The sequence below is a fragment of the Tachysurus vachellii genome, chromosome 5 (genome assembly GCF_030014155.1).
Source record: "Tachysurus vachellii isolate PV-2020 chromosome 5, HZAU_Pvac_v1, whole genome shotgun sequence".
In the NCBI taxonomy this organism is placed as follows: Eukaryota; Metazoa; Chordata; class Actinopteri; order Siluriformes; family Bagridae; genus Tachysurus; species Tachysurus vachellii.
In genome coordinates, this window is record NC_083464.1 from 30,295,371 (window position 1) to 30,317,529 (window position 22,159).

The 22,159-nt window shown below is 40.3% G+C and overlaps 1 protein-coding gene across 3 annotated transcripts in view; it reads left to right on the top strand.

Annotated features, from left to right (window-relative positions):
• Window positions 1-22,159, top strand: part of agap3 (ArfGAP with GTPase domain, ankyrin repeat and PH domain 3) — a 131,641-nt gene that overhangs the window by 47,972 nt on the left and 61,510 nt on the right. Inside the window, exons 1-6 of one of the 3 annotated variants that reach the window (XM_060871069.1) lie at window positions 1-340; window positions 11,496-11,554; window positions 14,143-14,230; window positions 17,768-17,853; window positions 20,189-20,330; window positions 20,524-20,658. The exon at window positions 1-340 is cut by the window's left edge and continues 58 nt beyond it. In XM_060871069.1, coding sequence (XP_060727052.1) covers window positions 223-340; window positions 11,496-11,554; window positions 14,143-14,230; window positions 17,768-17,853; window positions 20,189-20,330; window positions 20,524-20,658 — 628 coding nt within the window. In that variant the 5' untranslated portion in view covers window positions 1-222. Of the gene's footprint in view, window positions 341-2,580; window positions 4,246-11,495; window positions 11,555-14,142; window positions 14,231-17,767; window positions 17,854-20,188; window positions 20,331-20,523; window positions 20,659-22,159 lie in introns of those variants that run through there. The other 2 variants (XM_060871067.1, XM_060871068.1) reach the window with 2 other exon arrangements.

Consider the following 22,159-nt stretch of genomic DNA (forward strand, 5'->3'; position numbering starts at 1 on the left):
GCACCTGAATGGTTGTTGTTGTTGTCTTCATCCCTCCCACTCTTCCGCTTGTGCTGATAGATGTGCTTGTCTTCATCTTGAAGTCACTTGGTCTCTGGGGAAATGGGCCACCTGTGGATTCGTTCAGCTGGAACTTGGCATAGGTCCACAAGCTGTTAAGGATGCGCTTAGTAGGATTGATGGCGTTTTCACTCACACCTGCAGGAGAATAGTGAGGTCACGATGCATTGTTTCGGCAGTCGACGGCAACCCAAGGACACACCGTACAACGAGGAACGTCGTCTGATTCCCAGTGAAAACACACTGAAATACGAGTGCAATCCTGGATTCATAGACACAGGTAATCATCATTCAATGAGCTTGTTGGTGCAGGATTATTTAGTGGGTTCAAAAGTTCAAACCCTTCGTCTTCTTGGTGACATCAGAAACTGGGATAATAAATAAACATACAGAAATAGAGACAAACCATTGTTTAAGTGCATTGTTTAGCATGAGCAGATCGTGAATAAGAGTCCTGAGATGAGAATAGGACAAATCTGTCTAGAGGCTTGATCTTGGTCCTGAAAGACTAGAATGTGAGCCTTGTGGTTGGTCTATGACACTGGAGACTGGAGAATGCAAAATAAACATTTCTTTACAAAAAACCTAAATGATTGACTTGGTGTGTAAACCTCAGGCTTCCTAACGATATAAGATCTCAATCCTTAAGGCAACACTTCAATATTTAAGGATCACTGGTTTGTACAAAGGTTAGTTCAGTATCTGAGGTATATGAATATGAATAACATTCACTCATCAGTTATAAGTGCATTTACAATAATAATCGATTTATGATTGTTGTCCTTTTACATTGATGCATCAGTCCAAATGCTACACCCTGAATTCCTTAAACCGTTTATATGGACCATCTGCCATACAAGTCTCAGTAACATTTTTCGAACGAGCACAAGAATATACTGTAAAACAACAATCTGGTCAGTGTTGCTGTTGTAAACAATTTATCATGACCACATCTATGACAGATGAAACATGTTCAGATGAAACAAGTAAACTCTGCATGTTTAGTAGCAGCTTAAGCTTCAGTTTTTTCAGTGTACATTAAGCAGGACCTGTCCAGACATGTTTGACACCTTGGTCTTACGGTAATGGTTTAATGTTAAAGATATGAAAAGCAACAAGCATTCAAGCATGTTCACTGTGTGGGCATGAAGGCCAAAGTCTTTTGTGCCTGAACATTAAGATCCATATAATTGTGGTATGATAATAATCTTAATGAGCTGAAGGTATGCTTTGTGTTTATTCACCAGTCTCCGTATAGGACATAAAGGTAATGTGGAGAATTGGTTGATTATGATTAGTTCCTAGCTTCAAGCCTGTCAGATGGTGGACATTCTGTCATACTGGAGTAAGATGGATTACGCCACAGATTGTGGGGATCTTTGAGCCAGTCTCGTCTTCGCTTTTCCTCTGCCAGCTTGTCATCACTTCTGGTTGGCACCGTAATGACATTAGTTTTTGAATGTACTATGTGTCTCGATATCTTTGGTTGCACGATGTCATCATTTGTCTTGCTTGTTTTTGGCTTTCTGTTCCAAACAACGTAAAGTTTGGAAATGGCTAGGAACAGTACTCTTATAAACCACTTGAGGGTGCTGTTCTCAACTGCTTTGGAAATCAACTTGATTCTGGTATATAGAGAAAAGATACCGGTGTCTGATTGGTTGGATTTATATAACAAGTCGGCTGAACATAATTGCTGTTAGTGATGGTAATAAGCTTGAAGGTTCTCCGCTATGATCCCATAAATCTGATGTTTTACGTAAAATGGAATTGTATCTCAAAATTCTTGTATGATACATTGGTTATTATAGTTCTAATTTTTATATTCACTTTCTACAAAGTTGTTCTCACTTAGTTCCCATACATCAAGACATCTCTGTCTTGATCCCAAAACAGTCACTCATCCGGCCCACCTTGACGGCACACAGGTGGTCTTGTCATTACAAATCACCTACACAGCCTAAAATTGTCCAGAATGTTCATTTCTTTCTATTGCAATCCTGGGAAAAGAAGTCAGTATTTTTTCCCCCATACCTTTTATAATGGATGTGAGCACGTAATTGTAGTGTTGGATGGGAGGTGGAGTTAACCACGGGTCGTTGCTTTATTGCCTATCCGTATATTTTATTCTACGCTGTTCAGAAAGGTTTACGATCTCTGAAATCACTTGCGGTTGAGAGTATGTCATTTCTTCTTTAAAAGCGGTCACGTGGTTCTCAAGAAGCTTCTCAGAGTTCAGCATTGTCTTCATGTCATGAGCTTGAAAATGAAGGAATGTGGTTTTTTTTTGCTCCCGGTGCCTGAACACCTAATAGAAGAAGGTGCAGCTTTTTACATTTTACTAATAGCATTAAGTTTCTTGTCCGAGATATTTATAACCCCACCCTTCCAATTAGCTTGTTTTTAGGATCTGCAATGTATTTATATCAGTAGCATTTAGTGATTTGTTGGAGGTGTTGGTGATTTCATGCTGAAGCTTGTTCGAATGCCCCCCTTTTTGTGTCCTTTTCTCACGTGTCAGATGTGAGGGATTATGGCTGTGTTTGGAATGTGGCCTAGAGGTGAAAGTCTCTGAGCAGCCATGGACAGATTTGTGTTCGAGCAAGAGAGAAAGGTATTGCGAGACTGAACTTGTAGAGCCGTGCAGACGTTACCGTCTGTTAGACCCCAAGCAGTCAGATACAGAGTTGATTCCATGAGAATTAAGACGTTTCAAGCAGGAAAAATTGTTTACCTTGTCTTGTCTTTTTTGAATGGGACTTTTGGAGGCGGAGAGTAGGGTGGCAAAATACGATAGGCCGAGCGAGAGAGGAGAGGCAAAGCTTGTAGACGGAAAGCAGGAGAAGCAGAAGAGGGAGGAACAGAGACGCAGCCTGCGGCAGAGGAGGAGGACAGCCGAGTTGGGACTCAGCAGGTGGTGTCACCTGAGCGGCACGGGCGGGCTGGGAAAAAGTGGGAGGAGGTTGGAAGAGCCAGGAATGAGGACAGACCGGTTTCCTGCACTTCTGCAGGACTGTTCTAAGCTTAGGTTCTGTATAGCAGATTTTGATTCAGCCTTAATCAAGGGAACACCATGGATTAAGAACCTTAACGCTGCATCTTCTGTGGGCTGCATACCTGAGAAGGAGTACTGTAATGAAGAGGCTGCAGCAGAATGCCCTGTGGTGGACCTGCGAAGGTCTACCCTTGGGGTGCGACACGTTGGCAACAGCAGGAAAACTGTGAGCATGTATGGCTCCTTGGATGAACCTCAGAAACAACGAATTACGACAGTGGGTCATGAACATAGGTCACAGAGACCTCACAGTGTGTGCATGCTGTCTGCCTCTCAGTCAAGCAGTGTGCTAGTAACTAATTCCTCCTCAGCTAAAACGGGTAAACGTGACCAGCTTCAACAGCATAGATGTAGGAGAGCAATTGATGGCCTCAAGCAAGACATGCCTCCGTCTTTTCGGTTACCCCCATACCCGCAACAGGAGGTCCTACAGCGCCGACCCCTACAAACAACTGGAAGACCTCGGCCTGTCAGCATGACCGTTTTAGAACTTAAGGAGAACTTTAGTAAATCACAAGATGAACTGGCTAATCGCACTTCCAGTGATGCCGCAAGCCTGCCACGCTCTGGTTTTCGATGGAGGCTCTTTGGCCGACCGGCTCAGGATAAAGAGTTGACTTCCATGCCAGGACAGACAAGCAGCAAACCAGAGAAGCCAAAGAAACGGTTTAGCTCTTTACGAAGGAGCCTAAGCCTTAGACTCAAGCGGAATTGTAATCAAACAGAGCACAATTCTGTACGAGAAAGAACATGGACAGCAAGTGCGAAAGAAGATGTGACCCGGTCCAACCAGCCATTCTCTTATCTGACTGGCAGGACATTGTCTCCTGCTTATGAAGGAGACAATGAGGACCAGAGAGGCAAGAAGTTAATTGAGTTCCAAACCAGAGGGAAAGTCTCGGTTATCGAGGTCCCCTTAGCCCCACCTAAACTCACCAAGCCCCCCAAACCGACGTCTTTAGAGCCGAATTTTTGGCAACTCTTCACTAGACGCTTCAAGAGAAAAGGCAACAAATCTGAGACCTGTGCTGAAAGCCAACTACCTGGCAGTGATCCCCCAGCCTGGAATAAAAACCCACAGCCAGTTACCATAGAGACACTAAAGGGCATTGATTTCAGCAAAGGTCGAGGTAAGTTGTGTGTGTGTGTGTGAAAGCTCTGCAGCCATCCAACCCACTCGGTTCCACATCCTTGAAGAGCAAAATCCCTTATAATATTGAATAAGCCTGAAATATTCAGGGGAAATTAAGTAAGCCATATTGTTTGGCTTGAGGGGTTAGATGTATTATTCACTACTGGAAGTAGAAAAGATTTCTCTAAGTGGGTTTGCATCGCGATTTAACCAAAACTGAAATTATGTAGAAATCTAACGAGGATAAAAAATGCATAAATTCATTGCTGAGTAAGGAATAGCACATAGAGAATGGATCGGCATCAGGATTAGCTGATAAATGGATAGACAAAAGAAGACTGAATAAGTCATGAGAGAGATGTATTGAAGAAAGGTGTTTGTAGGTCTTAACCTTCAATCAGTTCCTTCTTTTCTATGGTTAGTACAGAAATCTGCCTTATTCCCAAAGCCCTAGTTACGATTCATTACAATATGTTTATACAAACTGATCCATCATGTGATTTTTGTATTTAGAAACCTCTGAAAATCTTCTAACAAAGATGAGATTACTTTAATTTTTAAGCTTTGTTAGCTTTAAGACAACGTTTGCACGATAACCTACTTTACAGTAAAACCAAACACAAAATTGCTATTTATGAGCATTAATGTGAACTTGATCAGTTTTAAATATGATTTGGATAAAAGCAGGGCTGCATTCCAGGCTAAATGAGGTGTTTTTGCATCTTTGTGAAAACGGCTATATTTTCATCCCATGTACTGTAGAAGGTGTTTGGTGTGTTATAGGCAGCAGGCCGTGAATCGTGTACTGTATGTTATCAACATGAGTCACGTTGTCGTGAATACGTTCCAAAATACACATGCAAAAAAAAAACATATTCTCCCTCCTAAAAATACACTACGTTTATATCGATACTCCGCCTCAGCTAGAAAAGGCGTGTTGAATCAGTGCAGCAATATAAGATAAGTGTGTAAACATTACTGAGATCCTTGAGTCTTGTTTAACCGGTTGTGTTTCAAACTCCACAGAAATGCTGTTTATCACAAAATGATCATCTTTTTACTGCATTATTTTTTTCCTTTAGCCAGAATCCCGTTCCGTCCTAGTATTTATGATGTAGCACAGTCAAGCCACTACTCCTGCTTTGTGATTTTATTTTGCCTGCCATCACTATAGAGATAGTCCTTCTGTAACTCCTGAGATTTTGCCCTGGCTTGAGAATGTACCAAGCAGGCAATCAGCGCTAAGCTAAGGTGTGTTCACTTTAAAGGCTGGGCCTCATGCGCCTGTCCTGACCTGCCTGCTGATTGACGAGAAGCCTGATAATGGATTTGGAGAAGTCTCTGGCCGAAGTGCAGAGGCCTTAAGTTTTTTGTCTGGGGAACAAAAAAAACACCAGAGTTGTTGGGAGGAGTCTACCAATGACTGAGAGTCTGAACATCTTCATAATCCAGGATACGATATTCTCGATTCTGATTGGTTGGAAGGTGTTGAATCATCTTCTATAACAGCAGCTCTGACAGTTGTTCTGGCTGCAAGGTGTATATTAATTCACTCATAAGCTAATATAATAATATGTTGCTGTATCTAGAGTAGGGGACACGGTGGCTTAGTGGTTAACACGTTCGCATCATACCTCCAGGGTTGGGGGTTCGATTCCCGCCTCCGCCTTGTGTGTGTGGAGTTTGCATGTTCTCCGCGTGCCTCAGGGGTTTCCTCCGGGTACTCCGGTTTCCTCCCCCGGTCCAAAGACATGCATGGTAGGTTGATTGGCATCTCTGGAAAATTGTCCGTAGTGTGTGAGTGAATGAGAGTGTGTGTGTGCCCTGCGATGGGTTGGCACTCCGTCCAGGGTGTATCCCGCCTTGATGCCCGATGACGCCTGAGATAGGCACAGGCTCCCCGTGACCCGAGGTAGTTCGGATAAGCGGTAGAAAATGAGCAAGTGAGTGTTTTTGACGGACGTTCGTTGATTATTTTCCCATAACACCACACCCCCACAGATATTCATTTTCTTATTCAGCAATGTGGCTGAGGGACTCCGTATACGACCTACATGATCGCTGGAATGATGCATGGTTATGTAATCATTTCTTATAAGACTTCAAGGCTCATCTTTACTCACTGCATTTAAGATAACAGTACAAGGGTTTTGCAGTATTTCATAACTCTTCGAAACACTGCACTACTATTTCTTGCATTGAAAGTCTTTAATAATGTATGTCTGCTTTATGGCCATTAAATCTTTCACTGATAGTCTCCAGACCAGAGGTTTGTGGTAATAAAGTACAAAGATTTGTGTTTTGCTTGAGATTTCTTCTAGTCAAAAATCACTGTTTCCTGCTCACTGAATTTAAGCTGACTGAATACATCTCTAAGCTACACGTTAATGGGTTTCATCAATTTTTATTTTTTTTCCCCGTTAGACAGATTTATGCAGTTGACGATGTGCCAGTTTCCTAACAAATCTAGGGAAAAAGAAAGAAGATCAAAACTGCAGATTATACATGGATTTGTACTTTTCTATATTTCACCACAGGATTATCTGCTTGTAAGCAGAACGAATAGAAGTGTCTGGAGAGGCTCCAGACTAAAGTAATCTTGAAATGCAGCAGCATTGCTGATGATACAGCCAGTCATATTTTCTGCCCATTTCTAACGCAGCTGAGATATTTAAAAAAATAAATAAATAAATAAACGTAGCTTCTTGGCAAAGTGGTGGCAAACAATAAGACAAGAACAAAAAATGTGTCCACATTTATCCTACATCATGTTTTAAAAATAATTTGTATTGTGCCTGCTGGCTGTTAGTGCACAAGAATAATTGGAGGTATTGAAGATATTACTATGCTAGTTGATGATTCCATGGGATATACTGTACACATCCTTAAGTTTTATTGAGTCAAAGCATTATTATTACTTTATTTATACATGATTTAAGGTCGGGGGGGCACGGTGGCTTAGTGGTTAGCACGTTCCCCTCACACCTCCAGGGTTGGGGGTTCGATTCCCGCTTCCGCCTTGTGTATGTGGAGTTTGCATGTTCTCCCCGTGCCTCGGGGGTTTCCTCCGAGTACTCCGGTTTCCTCCCCCGGTCCAAAGACATGCATGGTAGGTTGACTGGCATCTCTGGAAAATTGTCCGTAGTGTGTGAGTGAATGAGAGTGTGTGTGTGCCCTGCGATGGGTTGGCACTCCGTCCAGGGTGTATCCTGCCTTGATGCCCGATGACGCCTGAGATAGGCACAGGCTCTCTGTGACCCGAGGTAGTTCGGATAAGCGGTAGAAAATGAGTGAGAGTGAGAGTGAGTGATTTAAGGTCTTCTCTTTAGCTTTGAGCCATTTTGCTTCATACGTGATCTCAGACAACAAAAGCTTACAGTAAATCCTCTCAAAGCACATTGAAAGATTGACATCCAAATTGTATCATTAGACCGGGTGAGACTAAAGGTGGCGCTGTCTGTGGTTTGTCATGCCTTACTTTGGCCTCATTTTGCACTTTGGTTGATGTTGTTTCGATTGACTCCTGAACATTAGGCTATTGTTCCCTTTTATTTTATTTTTTTTTAGTCATCTCAAGATATCCAGTGTGTAGAGTAGGCACCACCCAAAGTAAGAACACTATCTTTGGTGCTCCACCTTTCTCTTGACAGATGAGCCATGCTTTATGTTTGCCATTGCTGGTTACCAACGTCACCTTCTGGGTTAAAAAAAAAAAAATACAGGATAAGGCAAGCCTCTTGAGCTTGCGAATAAAATAACGGTGGCAAAGTGCTTACAAAGTACAGCGATTTTATACGTAGTTGCCTTGACCTACGGTTGACTGCGGCATCATGAATAATACTAGCTGAGTCACTCCTGCAGAGTTTCTCGGTTCAAAAGAGAGAACACTGGGTGACTGTTGATACGTAACCCAAGGCAAGAACACAGGCGACATCTTGGAGATTACAGTGTTGAAGCAACATCTTCAGGACTAATACTTTCCCCACTAATACAAAACATTCGATTACTTGGTTTAATTTCAGTTCTGATTTCCTTTTAAGTTCATTTAAAAGGAAATAACGATGCGTAGAGTAATGATGATGTAACTGAAGTTTGGGATCCACAAGTCCACATCTGGAGCTTCATCTTCTAACCTTCTCGACTAATGGCTTCTTAAGTTTCTAAACCCACCACCTCCTATTATTGAACCCGTCTTGAATCTAGTCTTCAATAGTGGCTATGGATATCTAGCACAGTGCAGAAGCTAGTGGTGGCCTGATAAGCAAATGGTGGGTGTGGCTATCTAGTGCAAAGGAGAAGGTAGTGGTGGGCGTGGTTAAATAGATCAATGTGGAAAACACGCAGAACTCTACTGTATGGGATATATACTGTATACCATGGGAATTACCAACAAAAAACTTAATTTTTGTGTGCTGGAAATCTTGTTTTGAAGAACGCTTAGATCTCATCTGATCTGTTTATGTTCGTCCAATGCTGTTTTTTTTTTCACTTATTTTGGTGAACTGGAGAAGAAAAGTGAAGATGTAACGTACCATTTGCCAATGTAAATTCCATCTTTTGTTCTTCACGATGTCAGATACTCTACTCTTTAGGCTTGGCTGTCATCTGAAGTTCAGTTTCTCTGAAGTTTTTTGTAATTTATTCAAATTCAGAAATCTTTGGGTGAGCTTTGGTTGAGCTGGGTGTGTGTGTGTGTGTGTGTGTGTGTGTGTGTGTGTGTGTGATAAGCGCTTGTGGAATCATGACATGGCCCTGATTCAGCATGGACTCATTGTTAAACCTGCAGTGATGTAACCCCCTGAACAATACATACCAAGGTGGAGCTAAACTCCTGTTGATGATAGACGGCAGTGACGTTTTATCCACGTCAACATGCTGCTTGTTTTCCTCTTTCAGTTCCCATTTAGCACTTTGCTTCAGATTCAGCTTGGGATTAATAATTAACCAGGTGTGCTAAAGGTAGCCTGGAATTATTTGATCTGGCACCAAAGGCAAGCCATATTTATGTCTAGACCAAGCAAGAATGTCAGAAGATAAAGAGCTCTGTAACTCGTAGAAGAAAATTCAAGACTGCTAACTTGTATATGTGACGAGACTGGTTACTTAGTAACCTCTGTGAATCATCAGGTACTTTAGGTCTGCTAAGTACAGGAATCTGCTTGGAGTCCAAGTTGTCAGAGTCCAAGCCTACTGTAGGTTCTGTTTCCTGTAGGCTCTTGAACCTGATGTGGTCTTCTGCTGTGGTGACCATCTTCCAGAAGCTCGGCTCCTCATCACGGTGGTTATTTATAGTCTTCCAGTCTACTCAGACCAATCTGTTTATTCTCTTCCTACTTATCAAGAAGGTTTTTCCCACCTTCCCCCCCCCCCCTCACCCCATTCTGTATAAATTGTAGAGATTGTTGTGCATGGAAATTCCAACAGATTAGAAGTTCCTGAAAATATCAACAACCTTGCCGCGGACAAAGACACCGAGATCACGGAGTGATTTTTTTTTTTTTTCAAAATTCTGACGTTTCATGTAAACATTAGCTGAAGTTCTTTGCCTGTATTTGTTTGTTTAGAGCTCTCCTGCTACATGATTGGCTGATTGAATGATTGATTAAGGAGATGAATACGCAGTGGCGTTTCTGCTAAATATAATATAAAATACGGTGTCTAAATTTCCATTATTTTTTGGGTTTGGTTATGTGATACGTGTTGAGTCATCTTTACTTCGCTACTCACCTCGGATAACCCGGAGCGCTGTGTTTTCCCTAACATGTGTTTTGGAATGTGCTAATCACCTAGAAAACAGCTCATGATACGACAGCCCCGGGTTCAGTTTAATAATACTGTACACAGACACTTTGGATAAGAATTACCAACGGCGTGTTTCATAGAAGAACAAAGTCTATAACCGAAAGGAAGAAAGATAAGCGGAAAAATTCAGTACAAGAAGTCAGGTTGAAATAATTATTAAAACATTAAAAGAAAAATGTTAGAAAATGGGGTCAGGATACACAGAAAAGTGTATTGTCACTGTTATTATGGCATTAATATTGTATTGTCATCATGCTTAGCCGCAATTCTAAGAACTGTAATTGAGACGGTGCTTCACCTACCTGAGGTTAACAATGCTAGCTAAGAGGCTATTAACCACTTAGGCTGTAACTTTGGAAAGCATTGTGTGATGGAAATAAAGAGTGCGGATTAAATATGAATCCTTTTTTTGTCCTCATATAAATTCTAAACAACCTGAAAAGTAGAAAGTCTTTTGATACCAGTATTTCCTGAACATATGTAAGGCTTGTATGAGTAGCGCTAACGTGATAAAAACAATGTCTTTTGTCATTTGATGTATTAGCTTTGTCCTAATCATGTGCTGTTAGAATACTTTGGGATAAGTTTTTACCATATCCCTCAAATCTACTCGTGTTTTTTTTTTTCCCCCGTATCCCGAATGTTATTTTTTTTTAAACCGTGTATTTATCCATTTATCATGAAGCACCTCTCTTCAGTAGCATGGGTAGGCTGCAATCAGAGCGACAGTCGTGGCTGATTCAGCCTCTTGTCACATCACTAGAGGAGCCATAATGGAAATAACATTACAGTGAAGATTAGGAAAAACAAACCGGTGGCAATTACTATGAGTGCCGTGAAGCGCTGTGTGTAGGCTGCTGTCGTAGAAAAGCTTCTGCGTGTGAGTGTGTGTGTGTGTGTGTGGTGTGTGTGTGTGTGTGTGTGTGCCATGTGGCTTTCCCACCTGCTCTACGGAGACGCACTGTCTGAACCCTCTACCTGAACAGTGATGTTTTCTCTAAACACTGGGATCAGTTTACAAAGGCATTTGTGCTCAGTTTAGAGTAGCTGCAATGCTGCGGAGAGACTATAGCAAAGTGAGGGTGAGGGTTGGACATGTTTGGACTCATCGCCCTACAGCTTCTGCGTTTTATTTTAGACGACGTTACGCCTATTGACAACTTAATAACACAGTACGAAATCAATATTACAGCAGCTATAAATAAATATATAAATAATGTTTATCACACTATATTCAAACTAAACTTATTTATTTATAGCTTATAATTCATTCAGGTTTGAGGGTATTTATTTATGTTCCTGCCTTTTTATTGTTTCCATACCGATCAGTGGGATACTGTGCTTGATATTAGTAAGTCATAGTATTAATGATTTTTAAATCATCTTAAAAAAATTTTATATTGCAATACTAATTTTGTTTGTTTTTTTTGTTTTGTTCTTCTACAGATTCCTTCGTGAACAGTCAGGAGTGGACATTGAGTAGATCAGTTCCAGAGCTCAAAGTGGTAAGTTCATGCACAGGTATGATTTAAAATATGATGATGATGATGATGATGATGATGATGATGATGATGATGATGATGAAAAGGAATTTCATCTGTGAGACTCATCCGTTTGCCGTTGAAGAAAAAACTGATTGCACTTAACAAGTATGAAAAAATGAACTGAGTCAAGCTCTGGAGAATCTCCGAGGGTGTGATGAGTCGATTCTTTGTAGGTTAGTAGGATGTAGGATGAACAAAAGGATTTGTAGATGAAATTACGCAGCTTTAACTCTGACGCTCGTAGTGCGCGGCTGGCGCTGAGGAGCAGCAGGGCAGATGTGCTGCTGACGCTGAGTGGCACTTTCAGGTTTCACAGTTGACAGTTGCTGAAAGCCGTTCATCTTCGTCAGTCATTAGAGCGCTTCGAGCTTTTTCTCTCGCACACGAATCAGTCAGGGTTTGAATTTAGCTGTTTTGTCTTTTATAAAATATTTCAATCAGAACGCCTTAGGGTGTTCGTTTTCCCTTTAACTGGGGTGCCAATATTTATGGTTTAGTAGTATATTAATGTTTCATTTTTAGATTCTTATGCAATGCATGTGATACATGAGGCATCTCTGCTGAGACAAAGCGATGGTTTCCAGATCATCAAGCTAACACAGCACAAACGTGAGCTAATTTTTTGAGCCATTTAAAAAAAAAAAAAAAAAAAAAAAAAAAAAACGGGACTGTGGGCTGGTTGCAGTGCTTATTATAAAGATGTTCTTACACTAGACTTGTGCCTTGTTGTTATCTTTTTCGGAAATTAAAATTATAAAACACCTTCATTCATATCCAAAATTCATATCTGCTTTATCAGGACCAGCCTTGCAAAAATGCTTAACAACAACGAAGCCATGCCGAGATGCCTTGATGTTTGGTTCACCCAATCAGGAACGCGTTTGTTCTGAGATCGCTATAAAGGATCGCAGCTCCTTAAGCCTCGTTAAGAACCGAGCAGCTTTCGCTTCCTCTTAATTAAGCTCAAACTCGGATTAATCACCCACTTGCGGCCCGGAGAGAAGAGGAGCGGTGTTCTCTTTGTTCTTTCTCTTAAAATAATGCTGTAAATCTTGTGTTTAGGCTTTTTAGAAGGAGCCATACACAGAGAGATAGAGATTGAGAAAGTGAGAGAGATCATACCTCGTGAAAATAATGAATAAACTAGGCGCTTACAGTATGTACCACTAAAAGATTATTAGCATGTTAGCGAAACCAGTCAGGCCATGTTTGGGTGTGTGTGTCTATACTGTACGTATGAACACACATTTCAATACAAGGTAAAGGATCCTCTTCCCTTAACCCTCAATTGCTCAGCTGTATAATTGAGATAAATGTAAGTTGCCCTGGATATGGGCGTCTGCCAAATGCCATAAACGTAGACTAAGGTTTGGCTGAAGTTGAGCCTTCATAGGGATTAGTATTGTCATCATTAGGCACTGCAGAATAATAAGGATTTGTAAAGCTCTCTCTAAACAACCAGCATCTTAAATAAATTCTGCTTCAGCAAGCTAGCTCTAAGATTAGCGTCTCTCTTCAGGAGGCGCCGATTTATCATGTTTAGAGATTAATGTCGTGAAGGACTTTAGCATCTTATCGCGCTATAGAAGTGCTCTCCTTGATACAGCGACGAGCCACAGAGCTTTGAAGGGATGTTAATGAGTGCTTATAAAAAGACTGACTTTTTTTTTTTCCCGTAGCCACGTTATCATTATTATTTTTATATGTCAAAATAAATCTTATTAAAGATATTAAAACTAGTTTGATTAAAAGAGATATCAAGATTAGGTTACGTGTGGTCGTGTTATTTAGATATAGCCGAGAGAGGTTTTTTTTTTGAGGAGATAAATTACCTCAGGAGTCGATCCTGACGTTTCTCTTGCCGTCTGCTGTCCCCTTTCAGAGCTAAAAACAAGATGATCACAAGTCTGTAACAGCTGATACAGGGGCTAGCTGACAGTGTTAGCATTTTAGCTTAGCTGCATTTTCTCACTGGAACATTCGCATGAAAACTTCCACTGACAACACTGTAAACTTGTGGAAATTTTAGTTTCATACAGTTTTATGTCTCTGTTGATCTTTTCTTATCTTTTCTAATCAGCCCTCATAAATCTTTAGGCTGGAATCTCTTCACTGTTTGCTACTTAGCATCGTTAGCATTACATACAGAGCAAAGCAAAGCAAAGCATTGCCTTAACTGGTGACAAAGTTGTATCCACTTGACTTGTCCATTAAAACTGGTCACTAATTCACTTCAGCAAGAAATTAATCTGTTATGGATTTTTCTTCAAGAAGGTTCCCACCATCTTTTTCTTTCTGAAGAGACTGAGCTGATCTGAGGGGGGAGAGTGAAGGGGCACTGGGGATGTGTTAAAAAAAAATTAAAAAAAAAAACTGATCCGAGACATGACACAGTTTGTTTGTTTTTTAAACAGTTTCTCAGCCACGATGATTATTCATGATGTTCTACCTATTTTCCAATGTTACTGTGTCTAAAATATTGTCTCATTTGAATGCACTGTTTTTTGTTTGTTTGTTTTTTTTGACAAATATTGTGTATTGCGTTGCAGGGCATTGTGGGTAACCTGTCCAGCGGGAAGTCTGCCCTTGTGCACCGGTACCTGACAGGAACATATGTTCAGGAGGAGTCTCCAGAGGGTGAGTGGACATGACTGGAGCAGTGAACTGCTGTACATGATTTGTTTTCAGGGGCAGTGCAACCCGCTGTGGGACCCTGCTTCACTCTGTGTGTGTGTGTGTGTGTGTGTGTGTGTGTGTGTGTGTGTGTGAGAATATTATGTTGTTTTTTTTTCTCCTGAAAGAACGCTGACTGTGGTAAAGCGATATAGTTAAAGCACCCGTGGGGTTTGGGATGACGTCCACATGGTGATTCATTTCAGACTTTTTCTTGCCTCAACCTGAAACGTCTTCCTGACTTTTTCACCAGAAAAAAGTTTCTTTTTTCTTCTCAACTTTCACGTTCCCATTTTTTGGCCGCTTTATAATAAATAAAATAAACTTCACAAAAACATCACTTTGCAATATTTTGCTTAATATCAGAATCAATCCTGCCAGGTAAACCTCAAAAAGGGGGAAAAAAAAAATGTGAATGATTATCTCTCCAAAGTGCTGACACTGAGGACTCATTCCATAAATTAAATCCACAGGCTTAAATCCGCAACTATCGACAACTATTAGTAATTTTTCTTTGTTACATCGTAGCTTATTATTTTTGTTGCAACCTTCTAGAAAATCAGTCTGTACCTTCTGAACCATCAGAATTGAAAGAAATAAAAACAAAAATGAGACGTTTTTTAAACATTACCTGTAGCTTAAAAAATTGTCATTATAAAAAAATCTTTTTTCCGATACTAAATAAAATGGATACGATAAACAATCACCTCATTATTTGTGAACAATTACCTTTACAAAGGTACTCTGGCACTGGGGACTCAATTCCATAAACGTTGAAAACTTATTTTTCTTTGTTAAATAACAGTTTAATTAAGTATTAAATTTAGACTACTCTTAGCGCTGGCCAAACAAATCGTTTACATGTAACTCGTTACTACAGAAATGATAACGTATTAGTGTGATTTGCGAAAGGTTTTGAAGTGTTTAGTGAAAATGATGTGTTGGTGAAAACAGTGTTAGTGAAAATGATTCAATACATTCTGACCAATCAGATTTAAGAGAAATTAGCTATAATAAGCCGTATAAATGTGTTTTTGTTACTAAATAAACCGTAAAAGTTGCAAATTGCCGCGATTTGCCACATTTTATTACCTTTTTCACCTCTGAAGAGAGTGTGTGTGTGTATACACCCAGATGACTTATGATTCAGGACTGACTCATGGAAATGTTTAGCAGTGCTTTATGAAATTTTTGTTTTAGGTTGCTTTAGGATGTATCAGGATTAATAATATTAATCATGCGAAGATTTTTTTCCCCCTCAAATCAGAGGATTCGGGACTCTTCCTTACGACTTCTACAGCGGTGACAGAAACGGGTCGTTTCGACCGAGCGGCTGTAGCATAACGTCTCTCAGTTGTTCGGATGTTCCTGCGGATTTTTTGCTGCTGCTGCAGCGGCAGGCGTTACAATTTGCCGGCTGCTGTTGCTATAGAAACAGAGTGTCAGGAAGGAGGATGTGGGCTGCTGTTTTGTCGTGTCAAGGTCTAAACTGTTTTCATGAGCAAAAGGTGGATTTAAAACAATCTGGAAAAAAAAGTCTAGCTTGATCCACTATGTTATCGCTTACATTTACATCTAAATTAACACCAATTTTGTGGAACCTCTACTGTTTTGTTTTTTTTTGTTTTTTTTTTAATTACGCAGGGCTGAGTGAATGAGATCAGGCTTGCCTTTTTCTGACATGTCAGGATTTGCCTTCGCAGCTACATGATAATTATGTGCCGGTGGTATTAAGACGCTCTGCGCTTCAGCGTCCGGTGTCAGATCAGATCCTTCTGACTCACACAAGCTAAGATGCGTAGAAGGATTTCAGTGCGTTTTAATCACTCATTCGTTACAACTGCGTTAAACAGAAAAGCATCTCTGCGCATTGTACTTTGAGGTCAAGCCTCCACTCTTCGTCTAGTTTAACGAGATATTTAAACTGACCCCATATTTTGCTAGAACTTCTGAAAAAGTACATTTTTCCATCGTAGTGCGTTCATTCTATTTGGATCTCAGGCTGCTCCTGAGCTTGGAGAAGAGGAAGAGAACTTTACAGTGACACAAATGTAATTTAAAAGCTTGCAGTGCTTTCACAGCGCCTCCTGATTGAGGCTCTCACCTCAATTTTCATTTTCATGTCCATGTAGGATTCACAGAAGTCTGCTCATTTAGCTTTTACTTTTTCAGGGGGTTAAAAAAAAGGAAGACATGCCTTCAGGTTCGGTGGAAAAGTAGCAGATTGTTAACCGGAAAAAAACGGATGAAGGCTGATGAAAGCGCTCGTGAATAAATGATCGCGTCCAGTTTGCCATCTGCCATCTTGCTTTCTTTTGGAAAAATATTTACGGAGCAACGGTTGAAGAAATTGTTTCATTCTGTATAATAAGTGTGTTTTCACAGTCTCTAGAACAGGGGTGTCAAACTCAAATTCACAGCGGGGCCAAAATATAAAACTGAGAGAAAGTCACAGGCCAAACTGAATATTTATTGTAAAATGAACTGCAACTGATATGTAATGTTCAACCTTTTTCATATGGAAACAAACTTTAGTTTTGCTTGAACACAGGATTTGGAACAACCAGAGCTTGATATTATAAACACATAAGAAATTAAATTATTTAAATAAATAAATAAAATAAATGATGCCTCTCACTGGATCATTTTAAGTTCCTTTTTGAAGTGGATCTTTTTCAAAACCAACAACAAAACAACCAAAAATAATAATTTCATTCAATGAAAATCCAACTTTTCGACTAGCGTCTTCTTATGTTATATTCTTTGGTTACAGACACGTTAGCTCCGTTAGCACACAAGACAAACAAGTCTGTCCTTTATAGTCGTGAACAGATAATCTGCCTCCCATCTGTCTTGAAAGCTCCTATTTTCCATCTTTCGTTTGGCCATTTTTGTGGAGGGTGGAGTTAACTTGCCCGATGTGACTGTAGCACGGTTGTTAACGACTGTCAACAGAGAATGAGGGTCGCTTGCTGTTCGTGACCAACGAGTCAATACAGTGGCAAGGCATTCTGGGATTTGTAGTATTAGCGGAGCATGCGGCTAGCCAGCTGTAATGCACATTAGATATGATCTCGCGGGGCAAATATAATTACACCTGAGTTTACACCTGGGCCTGAGTTTGACACCCCTGCTCTAGACTTTCAGTACATCATGTGAACTAATATGTTACAATTACAAACGTAAAAAAAAACAAAAAAACATAAATTGTTCTTGTTAGTTCGCTCAATTGCCTGTTAGTCATCGAAACTATCCAGAGAAAATAAAGATGCTAGTTAGATTTTACACCGGTTGAGAAGATTTAACTAACTAGCTCTCTGTACTGTTAGCTGTCATTTATAAGCATTGTCAGTTGTTTTACGAACACGCCGTTTGTCTTGCTAGCTTTCTCACCGTGCTTTTATAGGTTTTTTGTTTTGTTTTGCTTTTCTTTATTGTATGACGACCAAAACACTCCTGACTGCACAAATTTCTGACTAGCATCTTTCCTTTGTGTTACAGGAGGAAGGTTTAAAAAGGAGATTGTGGTAGATGGACAAAGCTATCTGCTGCTAATCCGAGACGAGGGAGGACCCCCTGAGCTTCAGGTATGATTATGATACCACACCAACATTATAATTTTTGTTAATCTGTATAACAAGCATTTGATTTTCATGAAATTCTTGGAGGTTTGTATTAAAGGTGGGGTCTCCGTTGTTTTGAAAGCCAATGTTGACATTTGAAATCACCAAAACAAACACGCCCCTAACCCAAATGGGTCCCACCCCTGTATTGATAGCTCCACCCATACATACATACATACACAACTCAGGCAACTAATGGAAAGAAATGTGTCTTTATCATAGCTGAAGGGAAGAACAATACGATTGCAGATAAACAAACAAGCAAAAATGACACACAAGTATAATCATGTAAAGGACAAAGGCATATATTAGTTCTGTGTAACAAAGCAAAACCAACGTTACTCACCTATCGAGAAGCCCATATTGACAAGACACACCCCTTTCTGCTTATTGGCTACACGTAAGTTTTGTTTTTGTTTTGTTTGGCGGCCCAACGCAGTTTTCTGAAGCATTTCTCAAACAATGGACACCCCACCTTTAAACCCGTTTTGGTTAACAGTTTTACCCACAACGCTGTTTGGCCACCTATATAGATGTCCTTTAAACATCAGTGTTTCTCTCAGTGAAATGTCTCAGTAGCTGGTAAATTTTGTTTTCTAAAAAAAGGCACCCATTTACGAGCCCCTTGACAGAGCGTTCATTAAAAGGAACACCATTATCAGCCTTCTAATGCAGTCGGTCGCTAATTGCTTTCAGCACTAAATGCACACGAACGATTGAAAGATGTGCCAAAAAATAAAATGACCTCTGGGAGATTTCAGGGAAGTACGCTTACTCTAGCCCTCATCTGGATTCAAAGGAGCTTTGAAAATGAGGCGAGCAAGTGGCCCTCAGAAAAGAATGATGGATTTTTTGTGCGATTGCTCCTGCCGTCTTTTGGGGCATGTATGGGTCTGGTCCCTGTTTTCCTGTTTCAAAATGATACACAGCCTGCGACGGCTCGTCTTAATTACACGCGCCGGAGGCTCGCAGCTGAACAGCGGGTGAGGAGACGATGATGGAAACTGTTCCTGGGATCCAGCCTCCTGCTGGAATAGTGGGAGTGCTTCAGCTTCTGTTACCTCCATTAGCTGTTGCTCAGATAAGATAGCATTATGGGAATGAATAATTAGCTGTTCTTATAGCATTCCAGTGTTATTGTAATGAATGTACAGTGGTAACTGTCCTTTAGGTTTGTAATTGATTAGCTGCTGTTCAAGGATAGAAAGGAACGATTATTAACTGTTTTCTACACTATGCTAATGAGTGAAGTTGTTCTGAATTTAATACCCTGAAATTTCAGCTGTTCTGTCATGATACTAATGAATGATTTTTTCAATTAAAGTATTGAATCATGAGCTGTTCTCCCATCAGAGTCACGAATCATGAGCTGTTCTTCCGTCAGGGTCGCGAATCATGAGCTGTTCTTCCGTCAGGGTCGCGAATCATGAGCTGTTCTTCCGTCAGGGTCGCGAATCATGAGCTGTTCTTCCGTCAGGGTCGCGAATCATGAGCTGTTCTTCCGTCAGGGTCACGAATAATGAGCTGTTCTTCCGTCAGGGTCACGAATCATGAGCTGTTCTTCCGTCAGGGTCACGAATCATGAGCTGTTCTTCCGTCAGGGTCACGAATCCTGAGCTGTTCTTCCGTCAGGATCACGAATCATGAGCTGTTCTTCCGTCAGAGTCACGAATCATGAGCTGTTCTTCCGTCAGGGTCACGAATCATGAGCTGTTTTTCTGTCAGGGTCATGAATCCTGAGCTGTTCTTCTGTCAGGGTCACGAATCCTGAGCTGTTCTTCTGTCAGGGTCACGAATCCTGAGCTGTTCTTCTGTCATGGTCACGAATCCTGAGCTGTTCTTCCGTCAGGGTCATGAATCCTGAGCTGTTCTTTTATTTTAATAAAAAATTAGCTGTTCCTCCTTAATAGCAACAAACACTTAACTGTGTCGCCATTATAATAATGAACGATGAGCTGTTCTTCTTTTAGTGTAATGAATGATTAACTTCTTTAAATTAGCGACTTTATGGTAATTACCGATCAGCTCTTCTTACTTTATGCTACCCTTATAGTAATAAATGAGTCACTGTTTTTCTACCATACTAGGATAATATTAAATAAAAAATGATCTGTTTTTGTTTTGTGTGCACACATTATGATAACGAATGATCTTCCATTATAATTCATGATTCTGTTCTTTTATTAAGGTAATGAACAAATAGATGTTCTTCAATTATGCTAATAAATAATTAGCTGTTATCATAATAACGAATGTTTTTAGATAAATCCTGTGTGTGCTCACTCTTGCGTGTGCTCAGTTTGCTGCCTGGGTGGACGCCGTGGTGTTTGTCTTCAGCTTGGAGGATGAGATCAGTTTCCAGACGGTTTATAACTACTTCCTGCGCCTGTCCAGCTACAGGAACACGGCCGAGGTGCCCATGGTGCTGGTGGGAACGCAGGGTGAGTCACGACCCACCTGTTTACCATTTTTCATTATTAAACACCTCTCTCATACAAATTTAAACGATTCCTGCACTCTGTTGTCTTCCTGCATAGAAAAAACACCACCGTCAATGATCTTGCAGTGAAAACCTCATTACGATAAACATGCCGAATATGACCTCAAATGCTCTTTGCTTTCTCCTCTGTCAAGATGCCATCAGTGCCACCAATCCACGAGTAATCGACGACGCCCGAGCCCGGAAGCTCTCTAACGACTTGAAGCGGTCCACCTACTACGAGACCTGCTCTACTTATGGCCTCAATGTGGAGAGAGTCTTCCAGGATGGTGAGACACCCAAATGTAAAATCCATAAGCTCAGAAGAAACCCATGTAATGTCTCGTCCCCCCAATCCCTTTGACCAATTTGGGACTTCACTGTCTGAACAATAGATTACACAATTCTGTGAAGCATGATGGTGGTAGTTCTAATCAGCTCGAGAACTAAAATGACAAGTATTTAGCTCTGAGTGAACAGCTACGGGTTTCCTTTACTCTTGTCTCTACCATCGCTAGCTTTTTCTTTGCAACTCCAAAATAGCACTTAGGAGCAAAAAAAATCAACAATAAATCATAAATAATAGTCTGTCCACCTGATTTCATAGTAAAAATACTAATGTTGTTTTTTTTTTTTTTTTTTTTGCTTTTATGTCTTTGCTAATATGATTTAATGGCCAGGAAGTTGCTGATCCCAGATAAGCGCTTTCATTTCAGAGATGATAATACCTACGTGGCCAGGTTTTATATTAACAATGCAGATAGATGCTTTGCTTTAATTGCTTAAATTTACTGGAGTGTTATTCAATCTCACCGTCCCTGCTTCCTCTGTTTTGTTTTTTTTTGTTTTTTTTTTTAATGGCTGAGACGGTGATGGTTCGCGTTTCTTCCGTGTGCTTAATCAAGTCCTTAGGCTGCGCTTGAAATAATTAAAAGAAGGTATTTGATGTACACTCCAGAGCATTCAGACTGAAGGCAGACTCTAAACGTTTTTCTTATTTCTCCTTTTCCTGCTCTTCATACTCGCTCATCTTCGGTAATCAGCCGACTGCAGATGATCTTCTGTCGTGCTGTGACAGTAGAAAGCTTGCGCTGCAACCTACTGTATTTCTTCATTTTGCACCATTCCCAATTCTAAAAAATTGTCATTTAAGAGCATAATATTTAATTATATTAATATTAATAATAATAATATAAAGAAAATGAGAAATCTGCCCATGTCTCTGCAAGTCAACAACATTTCTTACAGTTGTAATAGATTATTGTTCGTAAAGCAAATAATGGGTGTTATGATGGAAGAGCGGCTTTGTGTTGATATGCCGCAGTGTATGGGTGGGATATGATGATGTGTGGGGTTATTATACCCTCTAGTGGCAGGATGCTTCATCACCTCCATTGCATTTACAGCATTTAGCAGACACTCTTATCCAGATTGACTTACATTTTTTATTTCAGTTTATACTCCTGAGCAATTGAGTGTTAAGGGCCTTGCTCAGGGGCCCTGAAGTGGCAACTTGGTGGACCTGGGATTCGAACCAATGACCTTCTGATCAGTAGTCAAACACCTTAACCACTGAGCTACCACATCCCCCCATTAAGATCCTACAATGGTGAACAGTGATTCAGTGTGATCCTGACCAGGACAAAGTGCTTTGGATTTAATGAAAAGAGTGAAATTCTGTAAAGAAAAAAAAATAATAAACGTTAGAAAGACATTCATTAGGTTTTATCTCAGTAATGTGATAACACTTCTAAAAAAAAAAAAAAAAGATAAAACAAGCTGATTAAACAC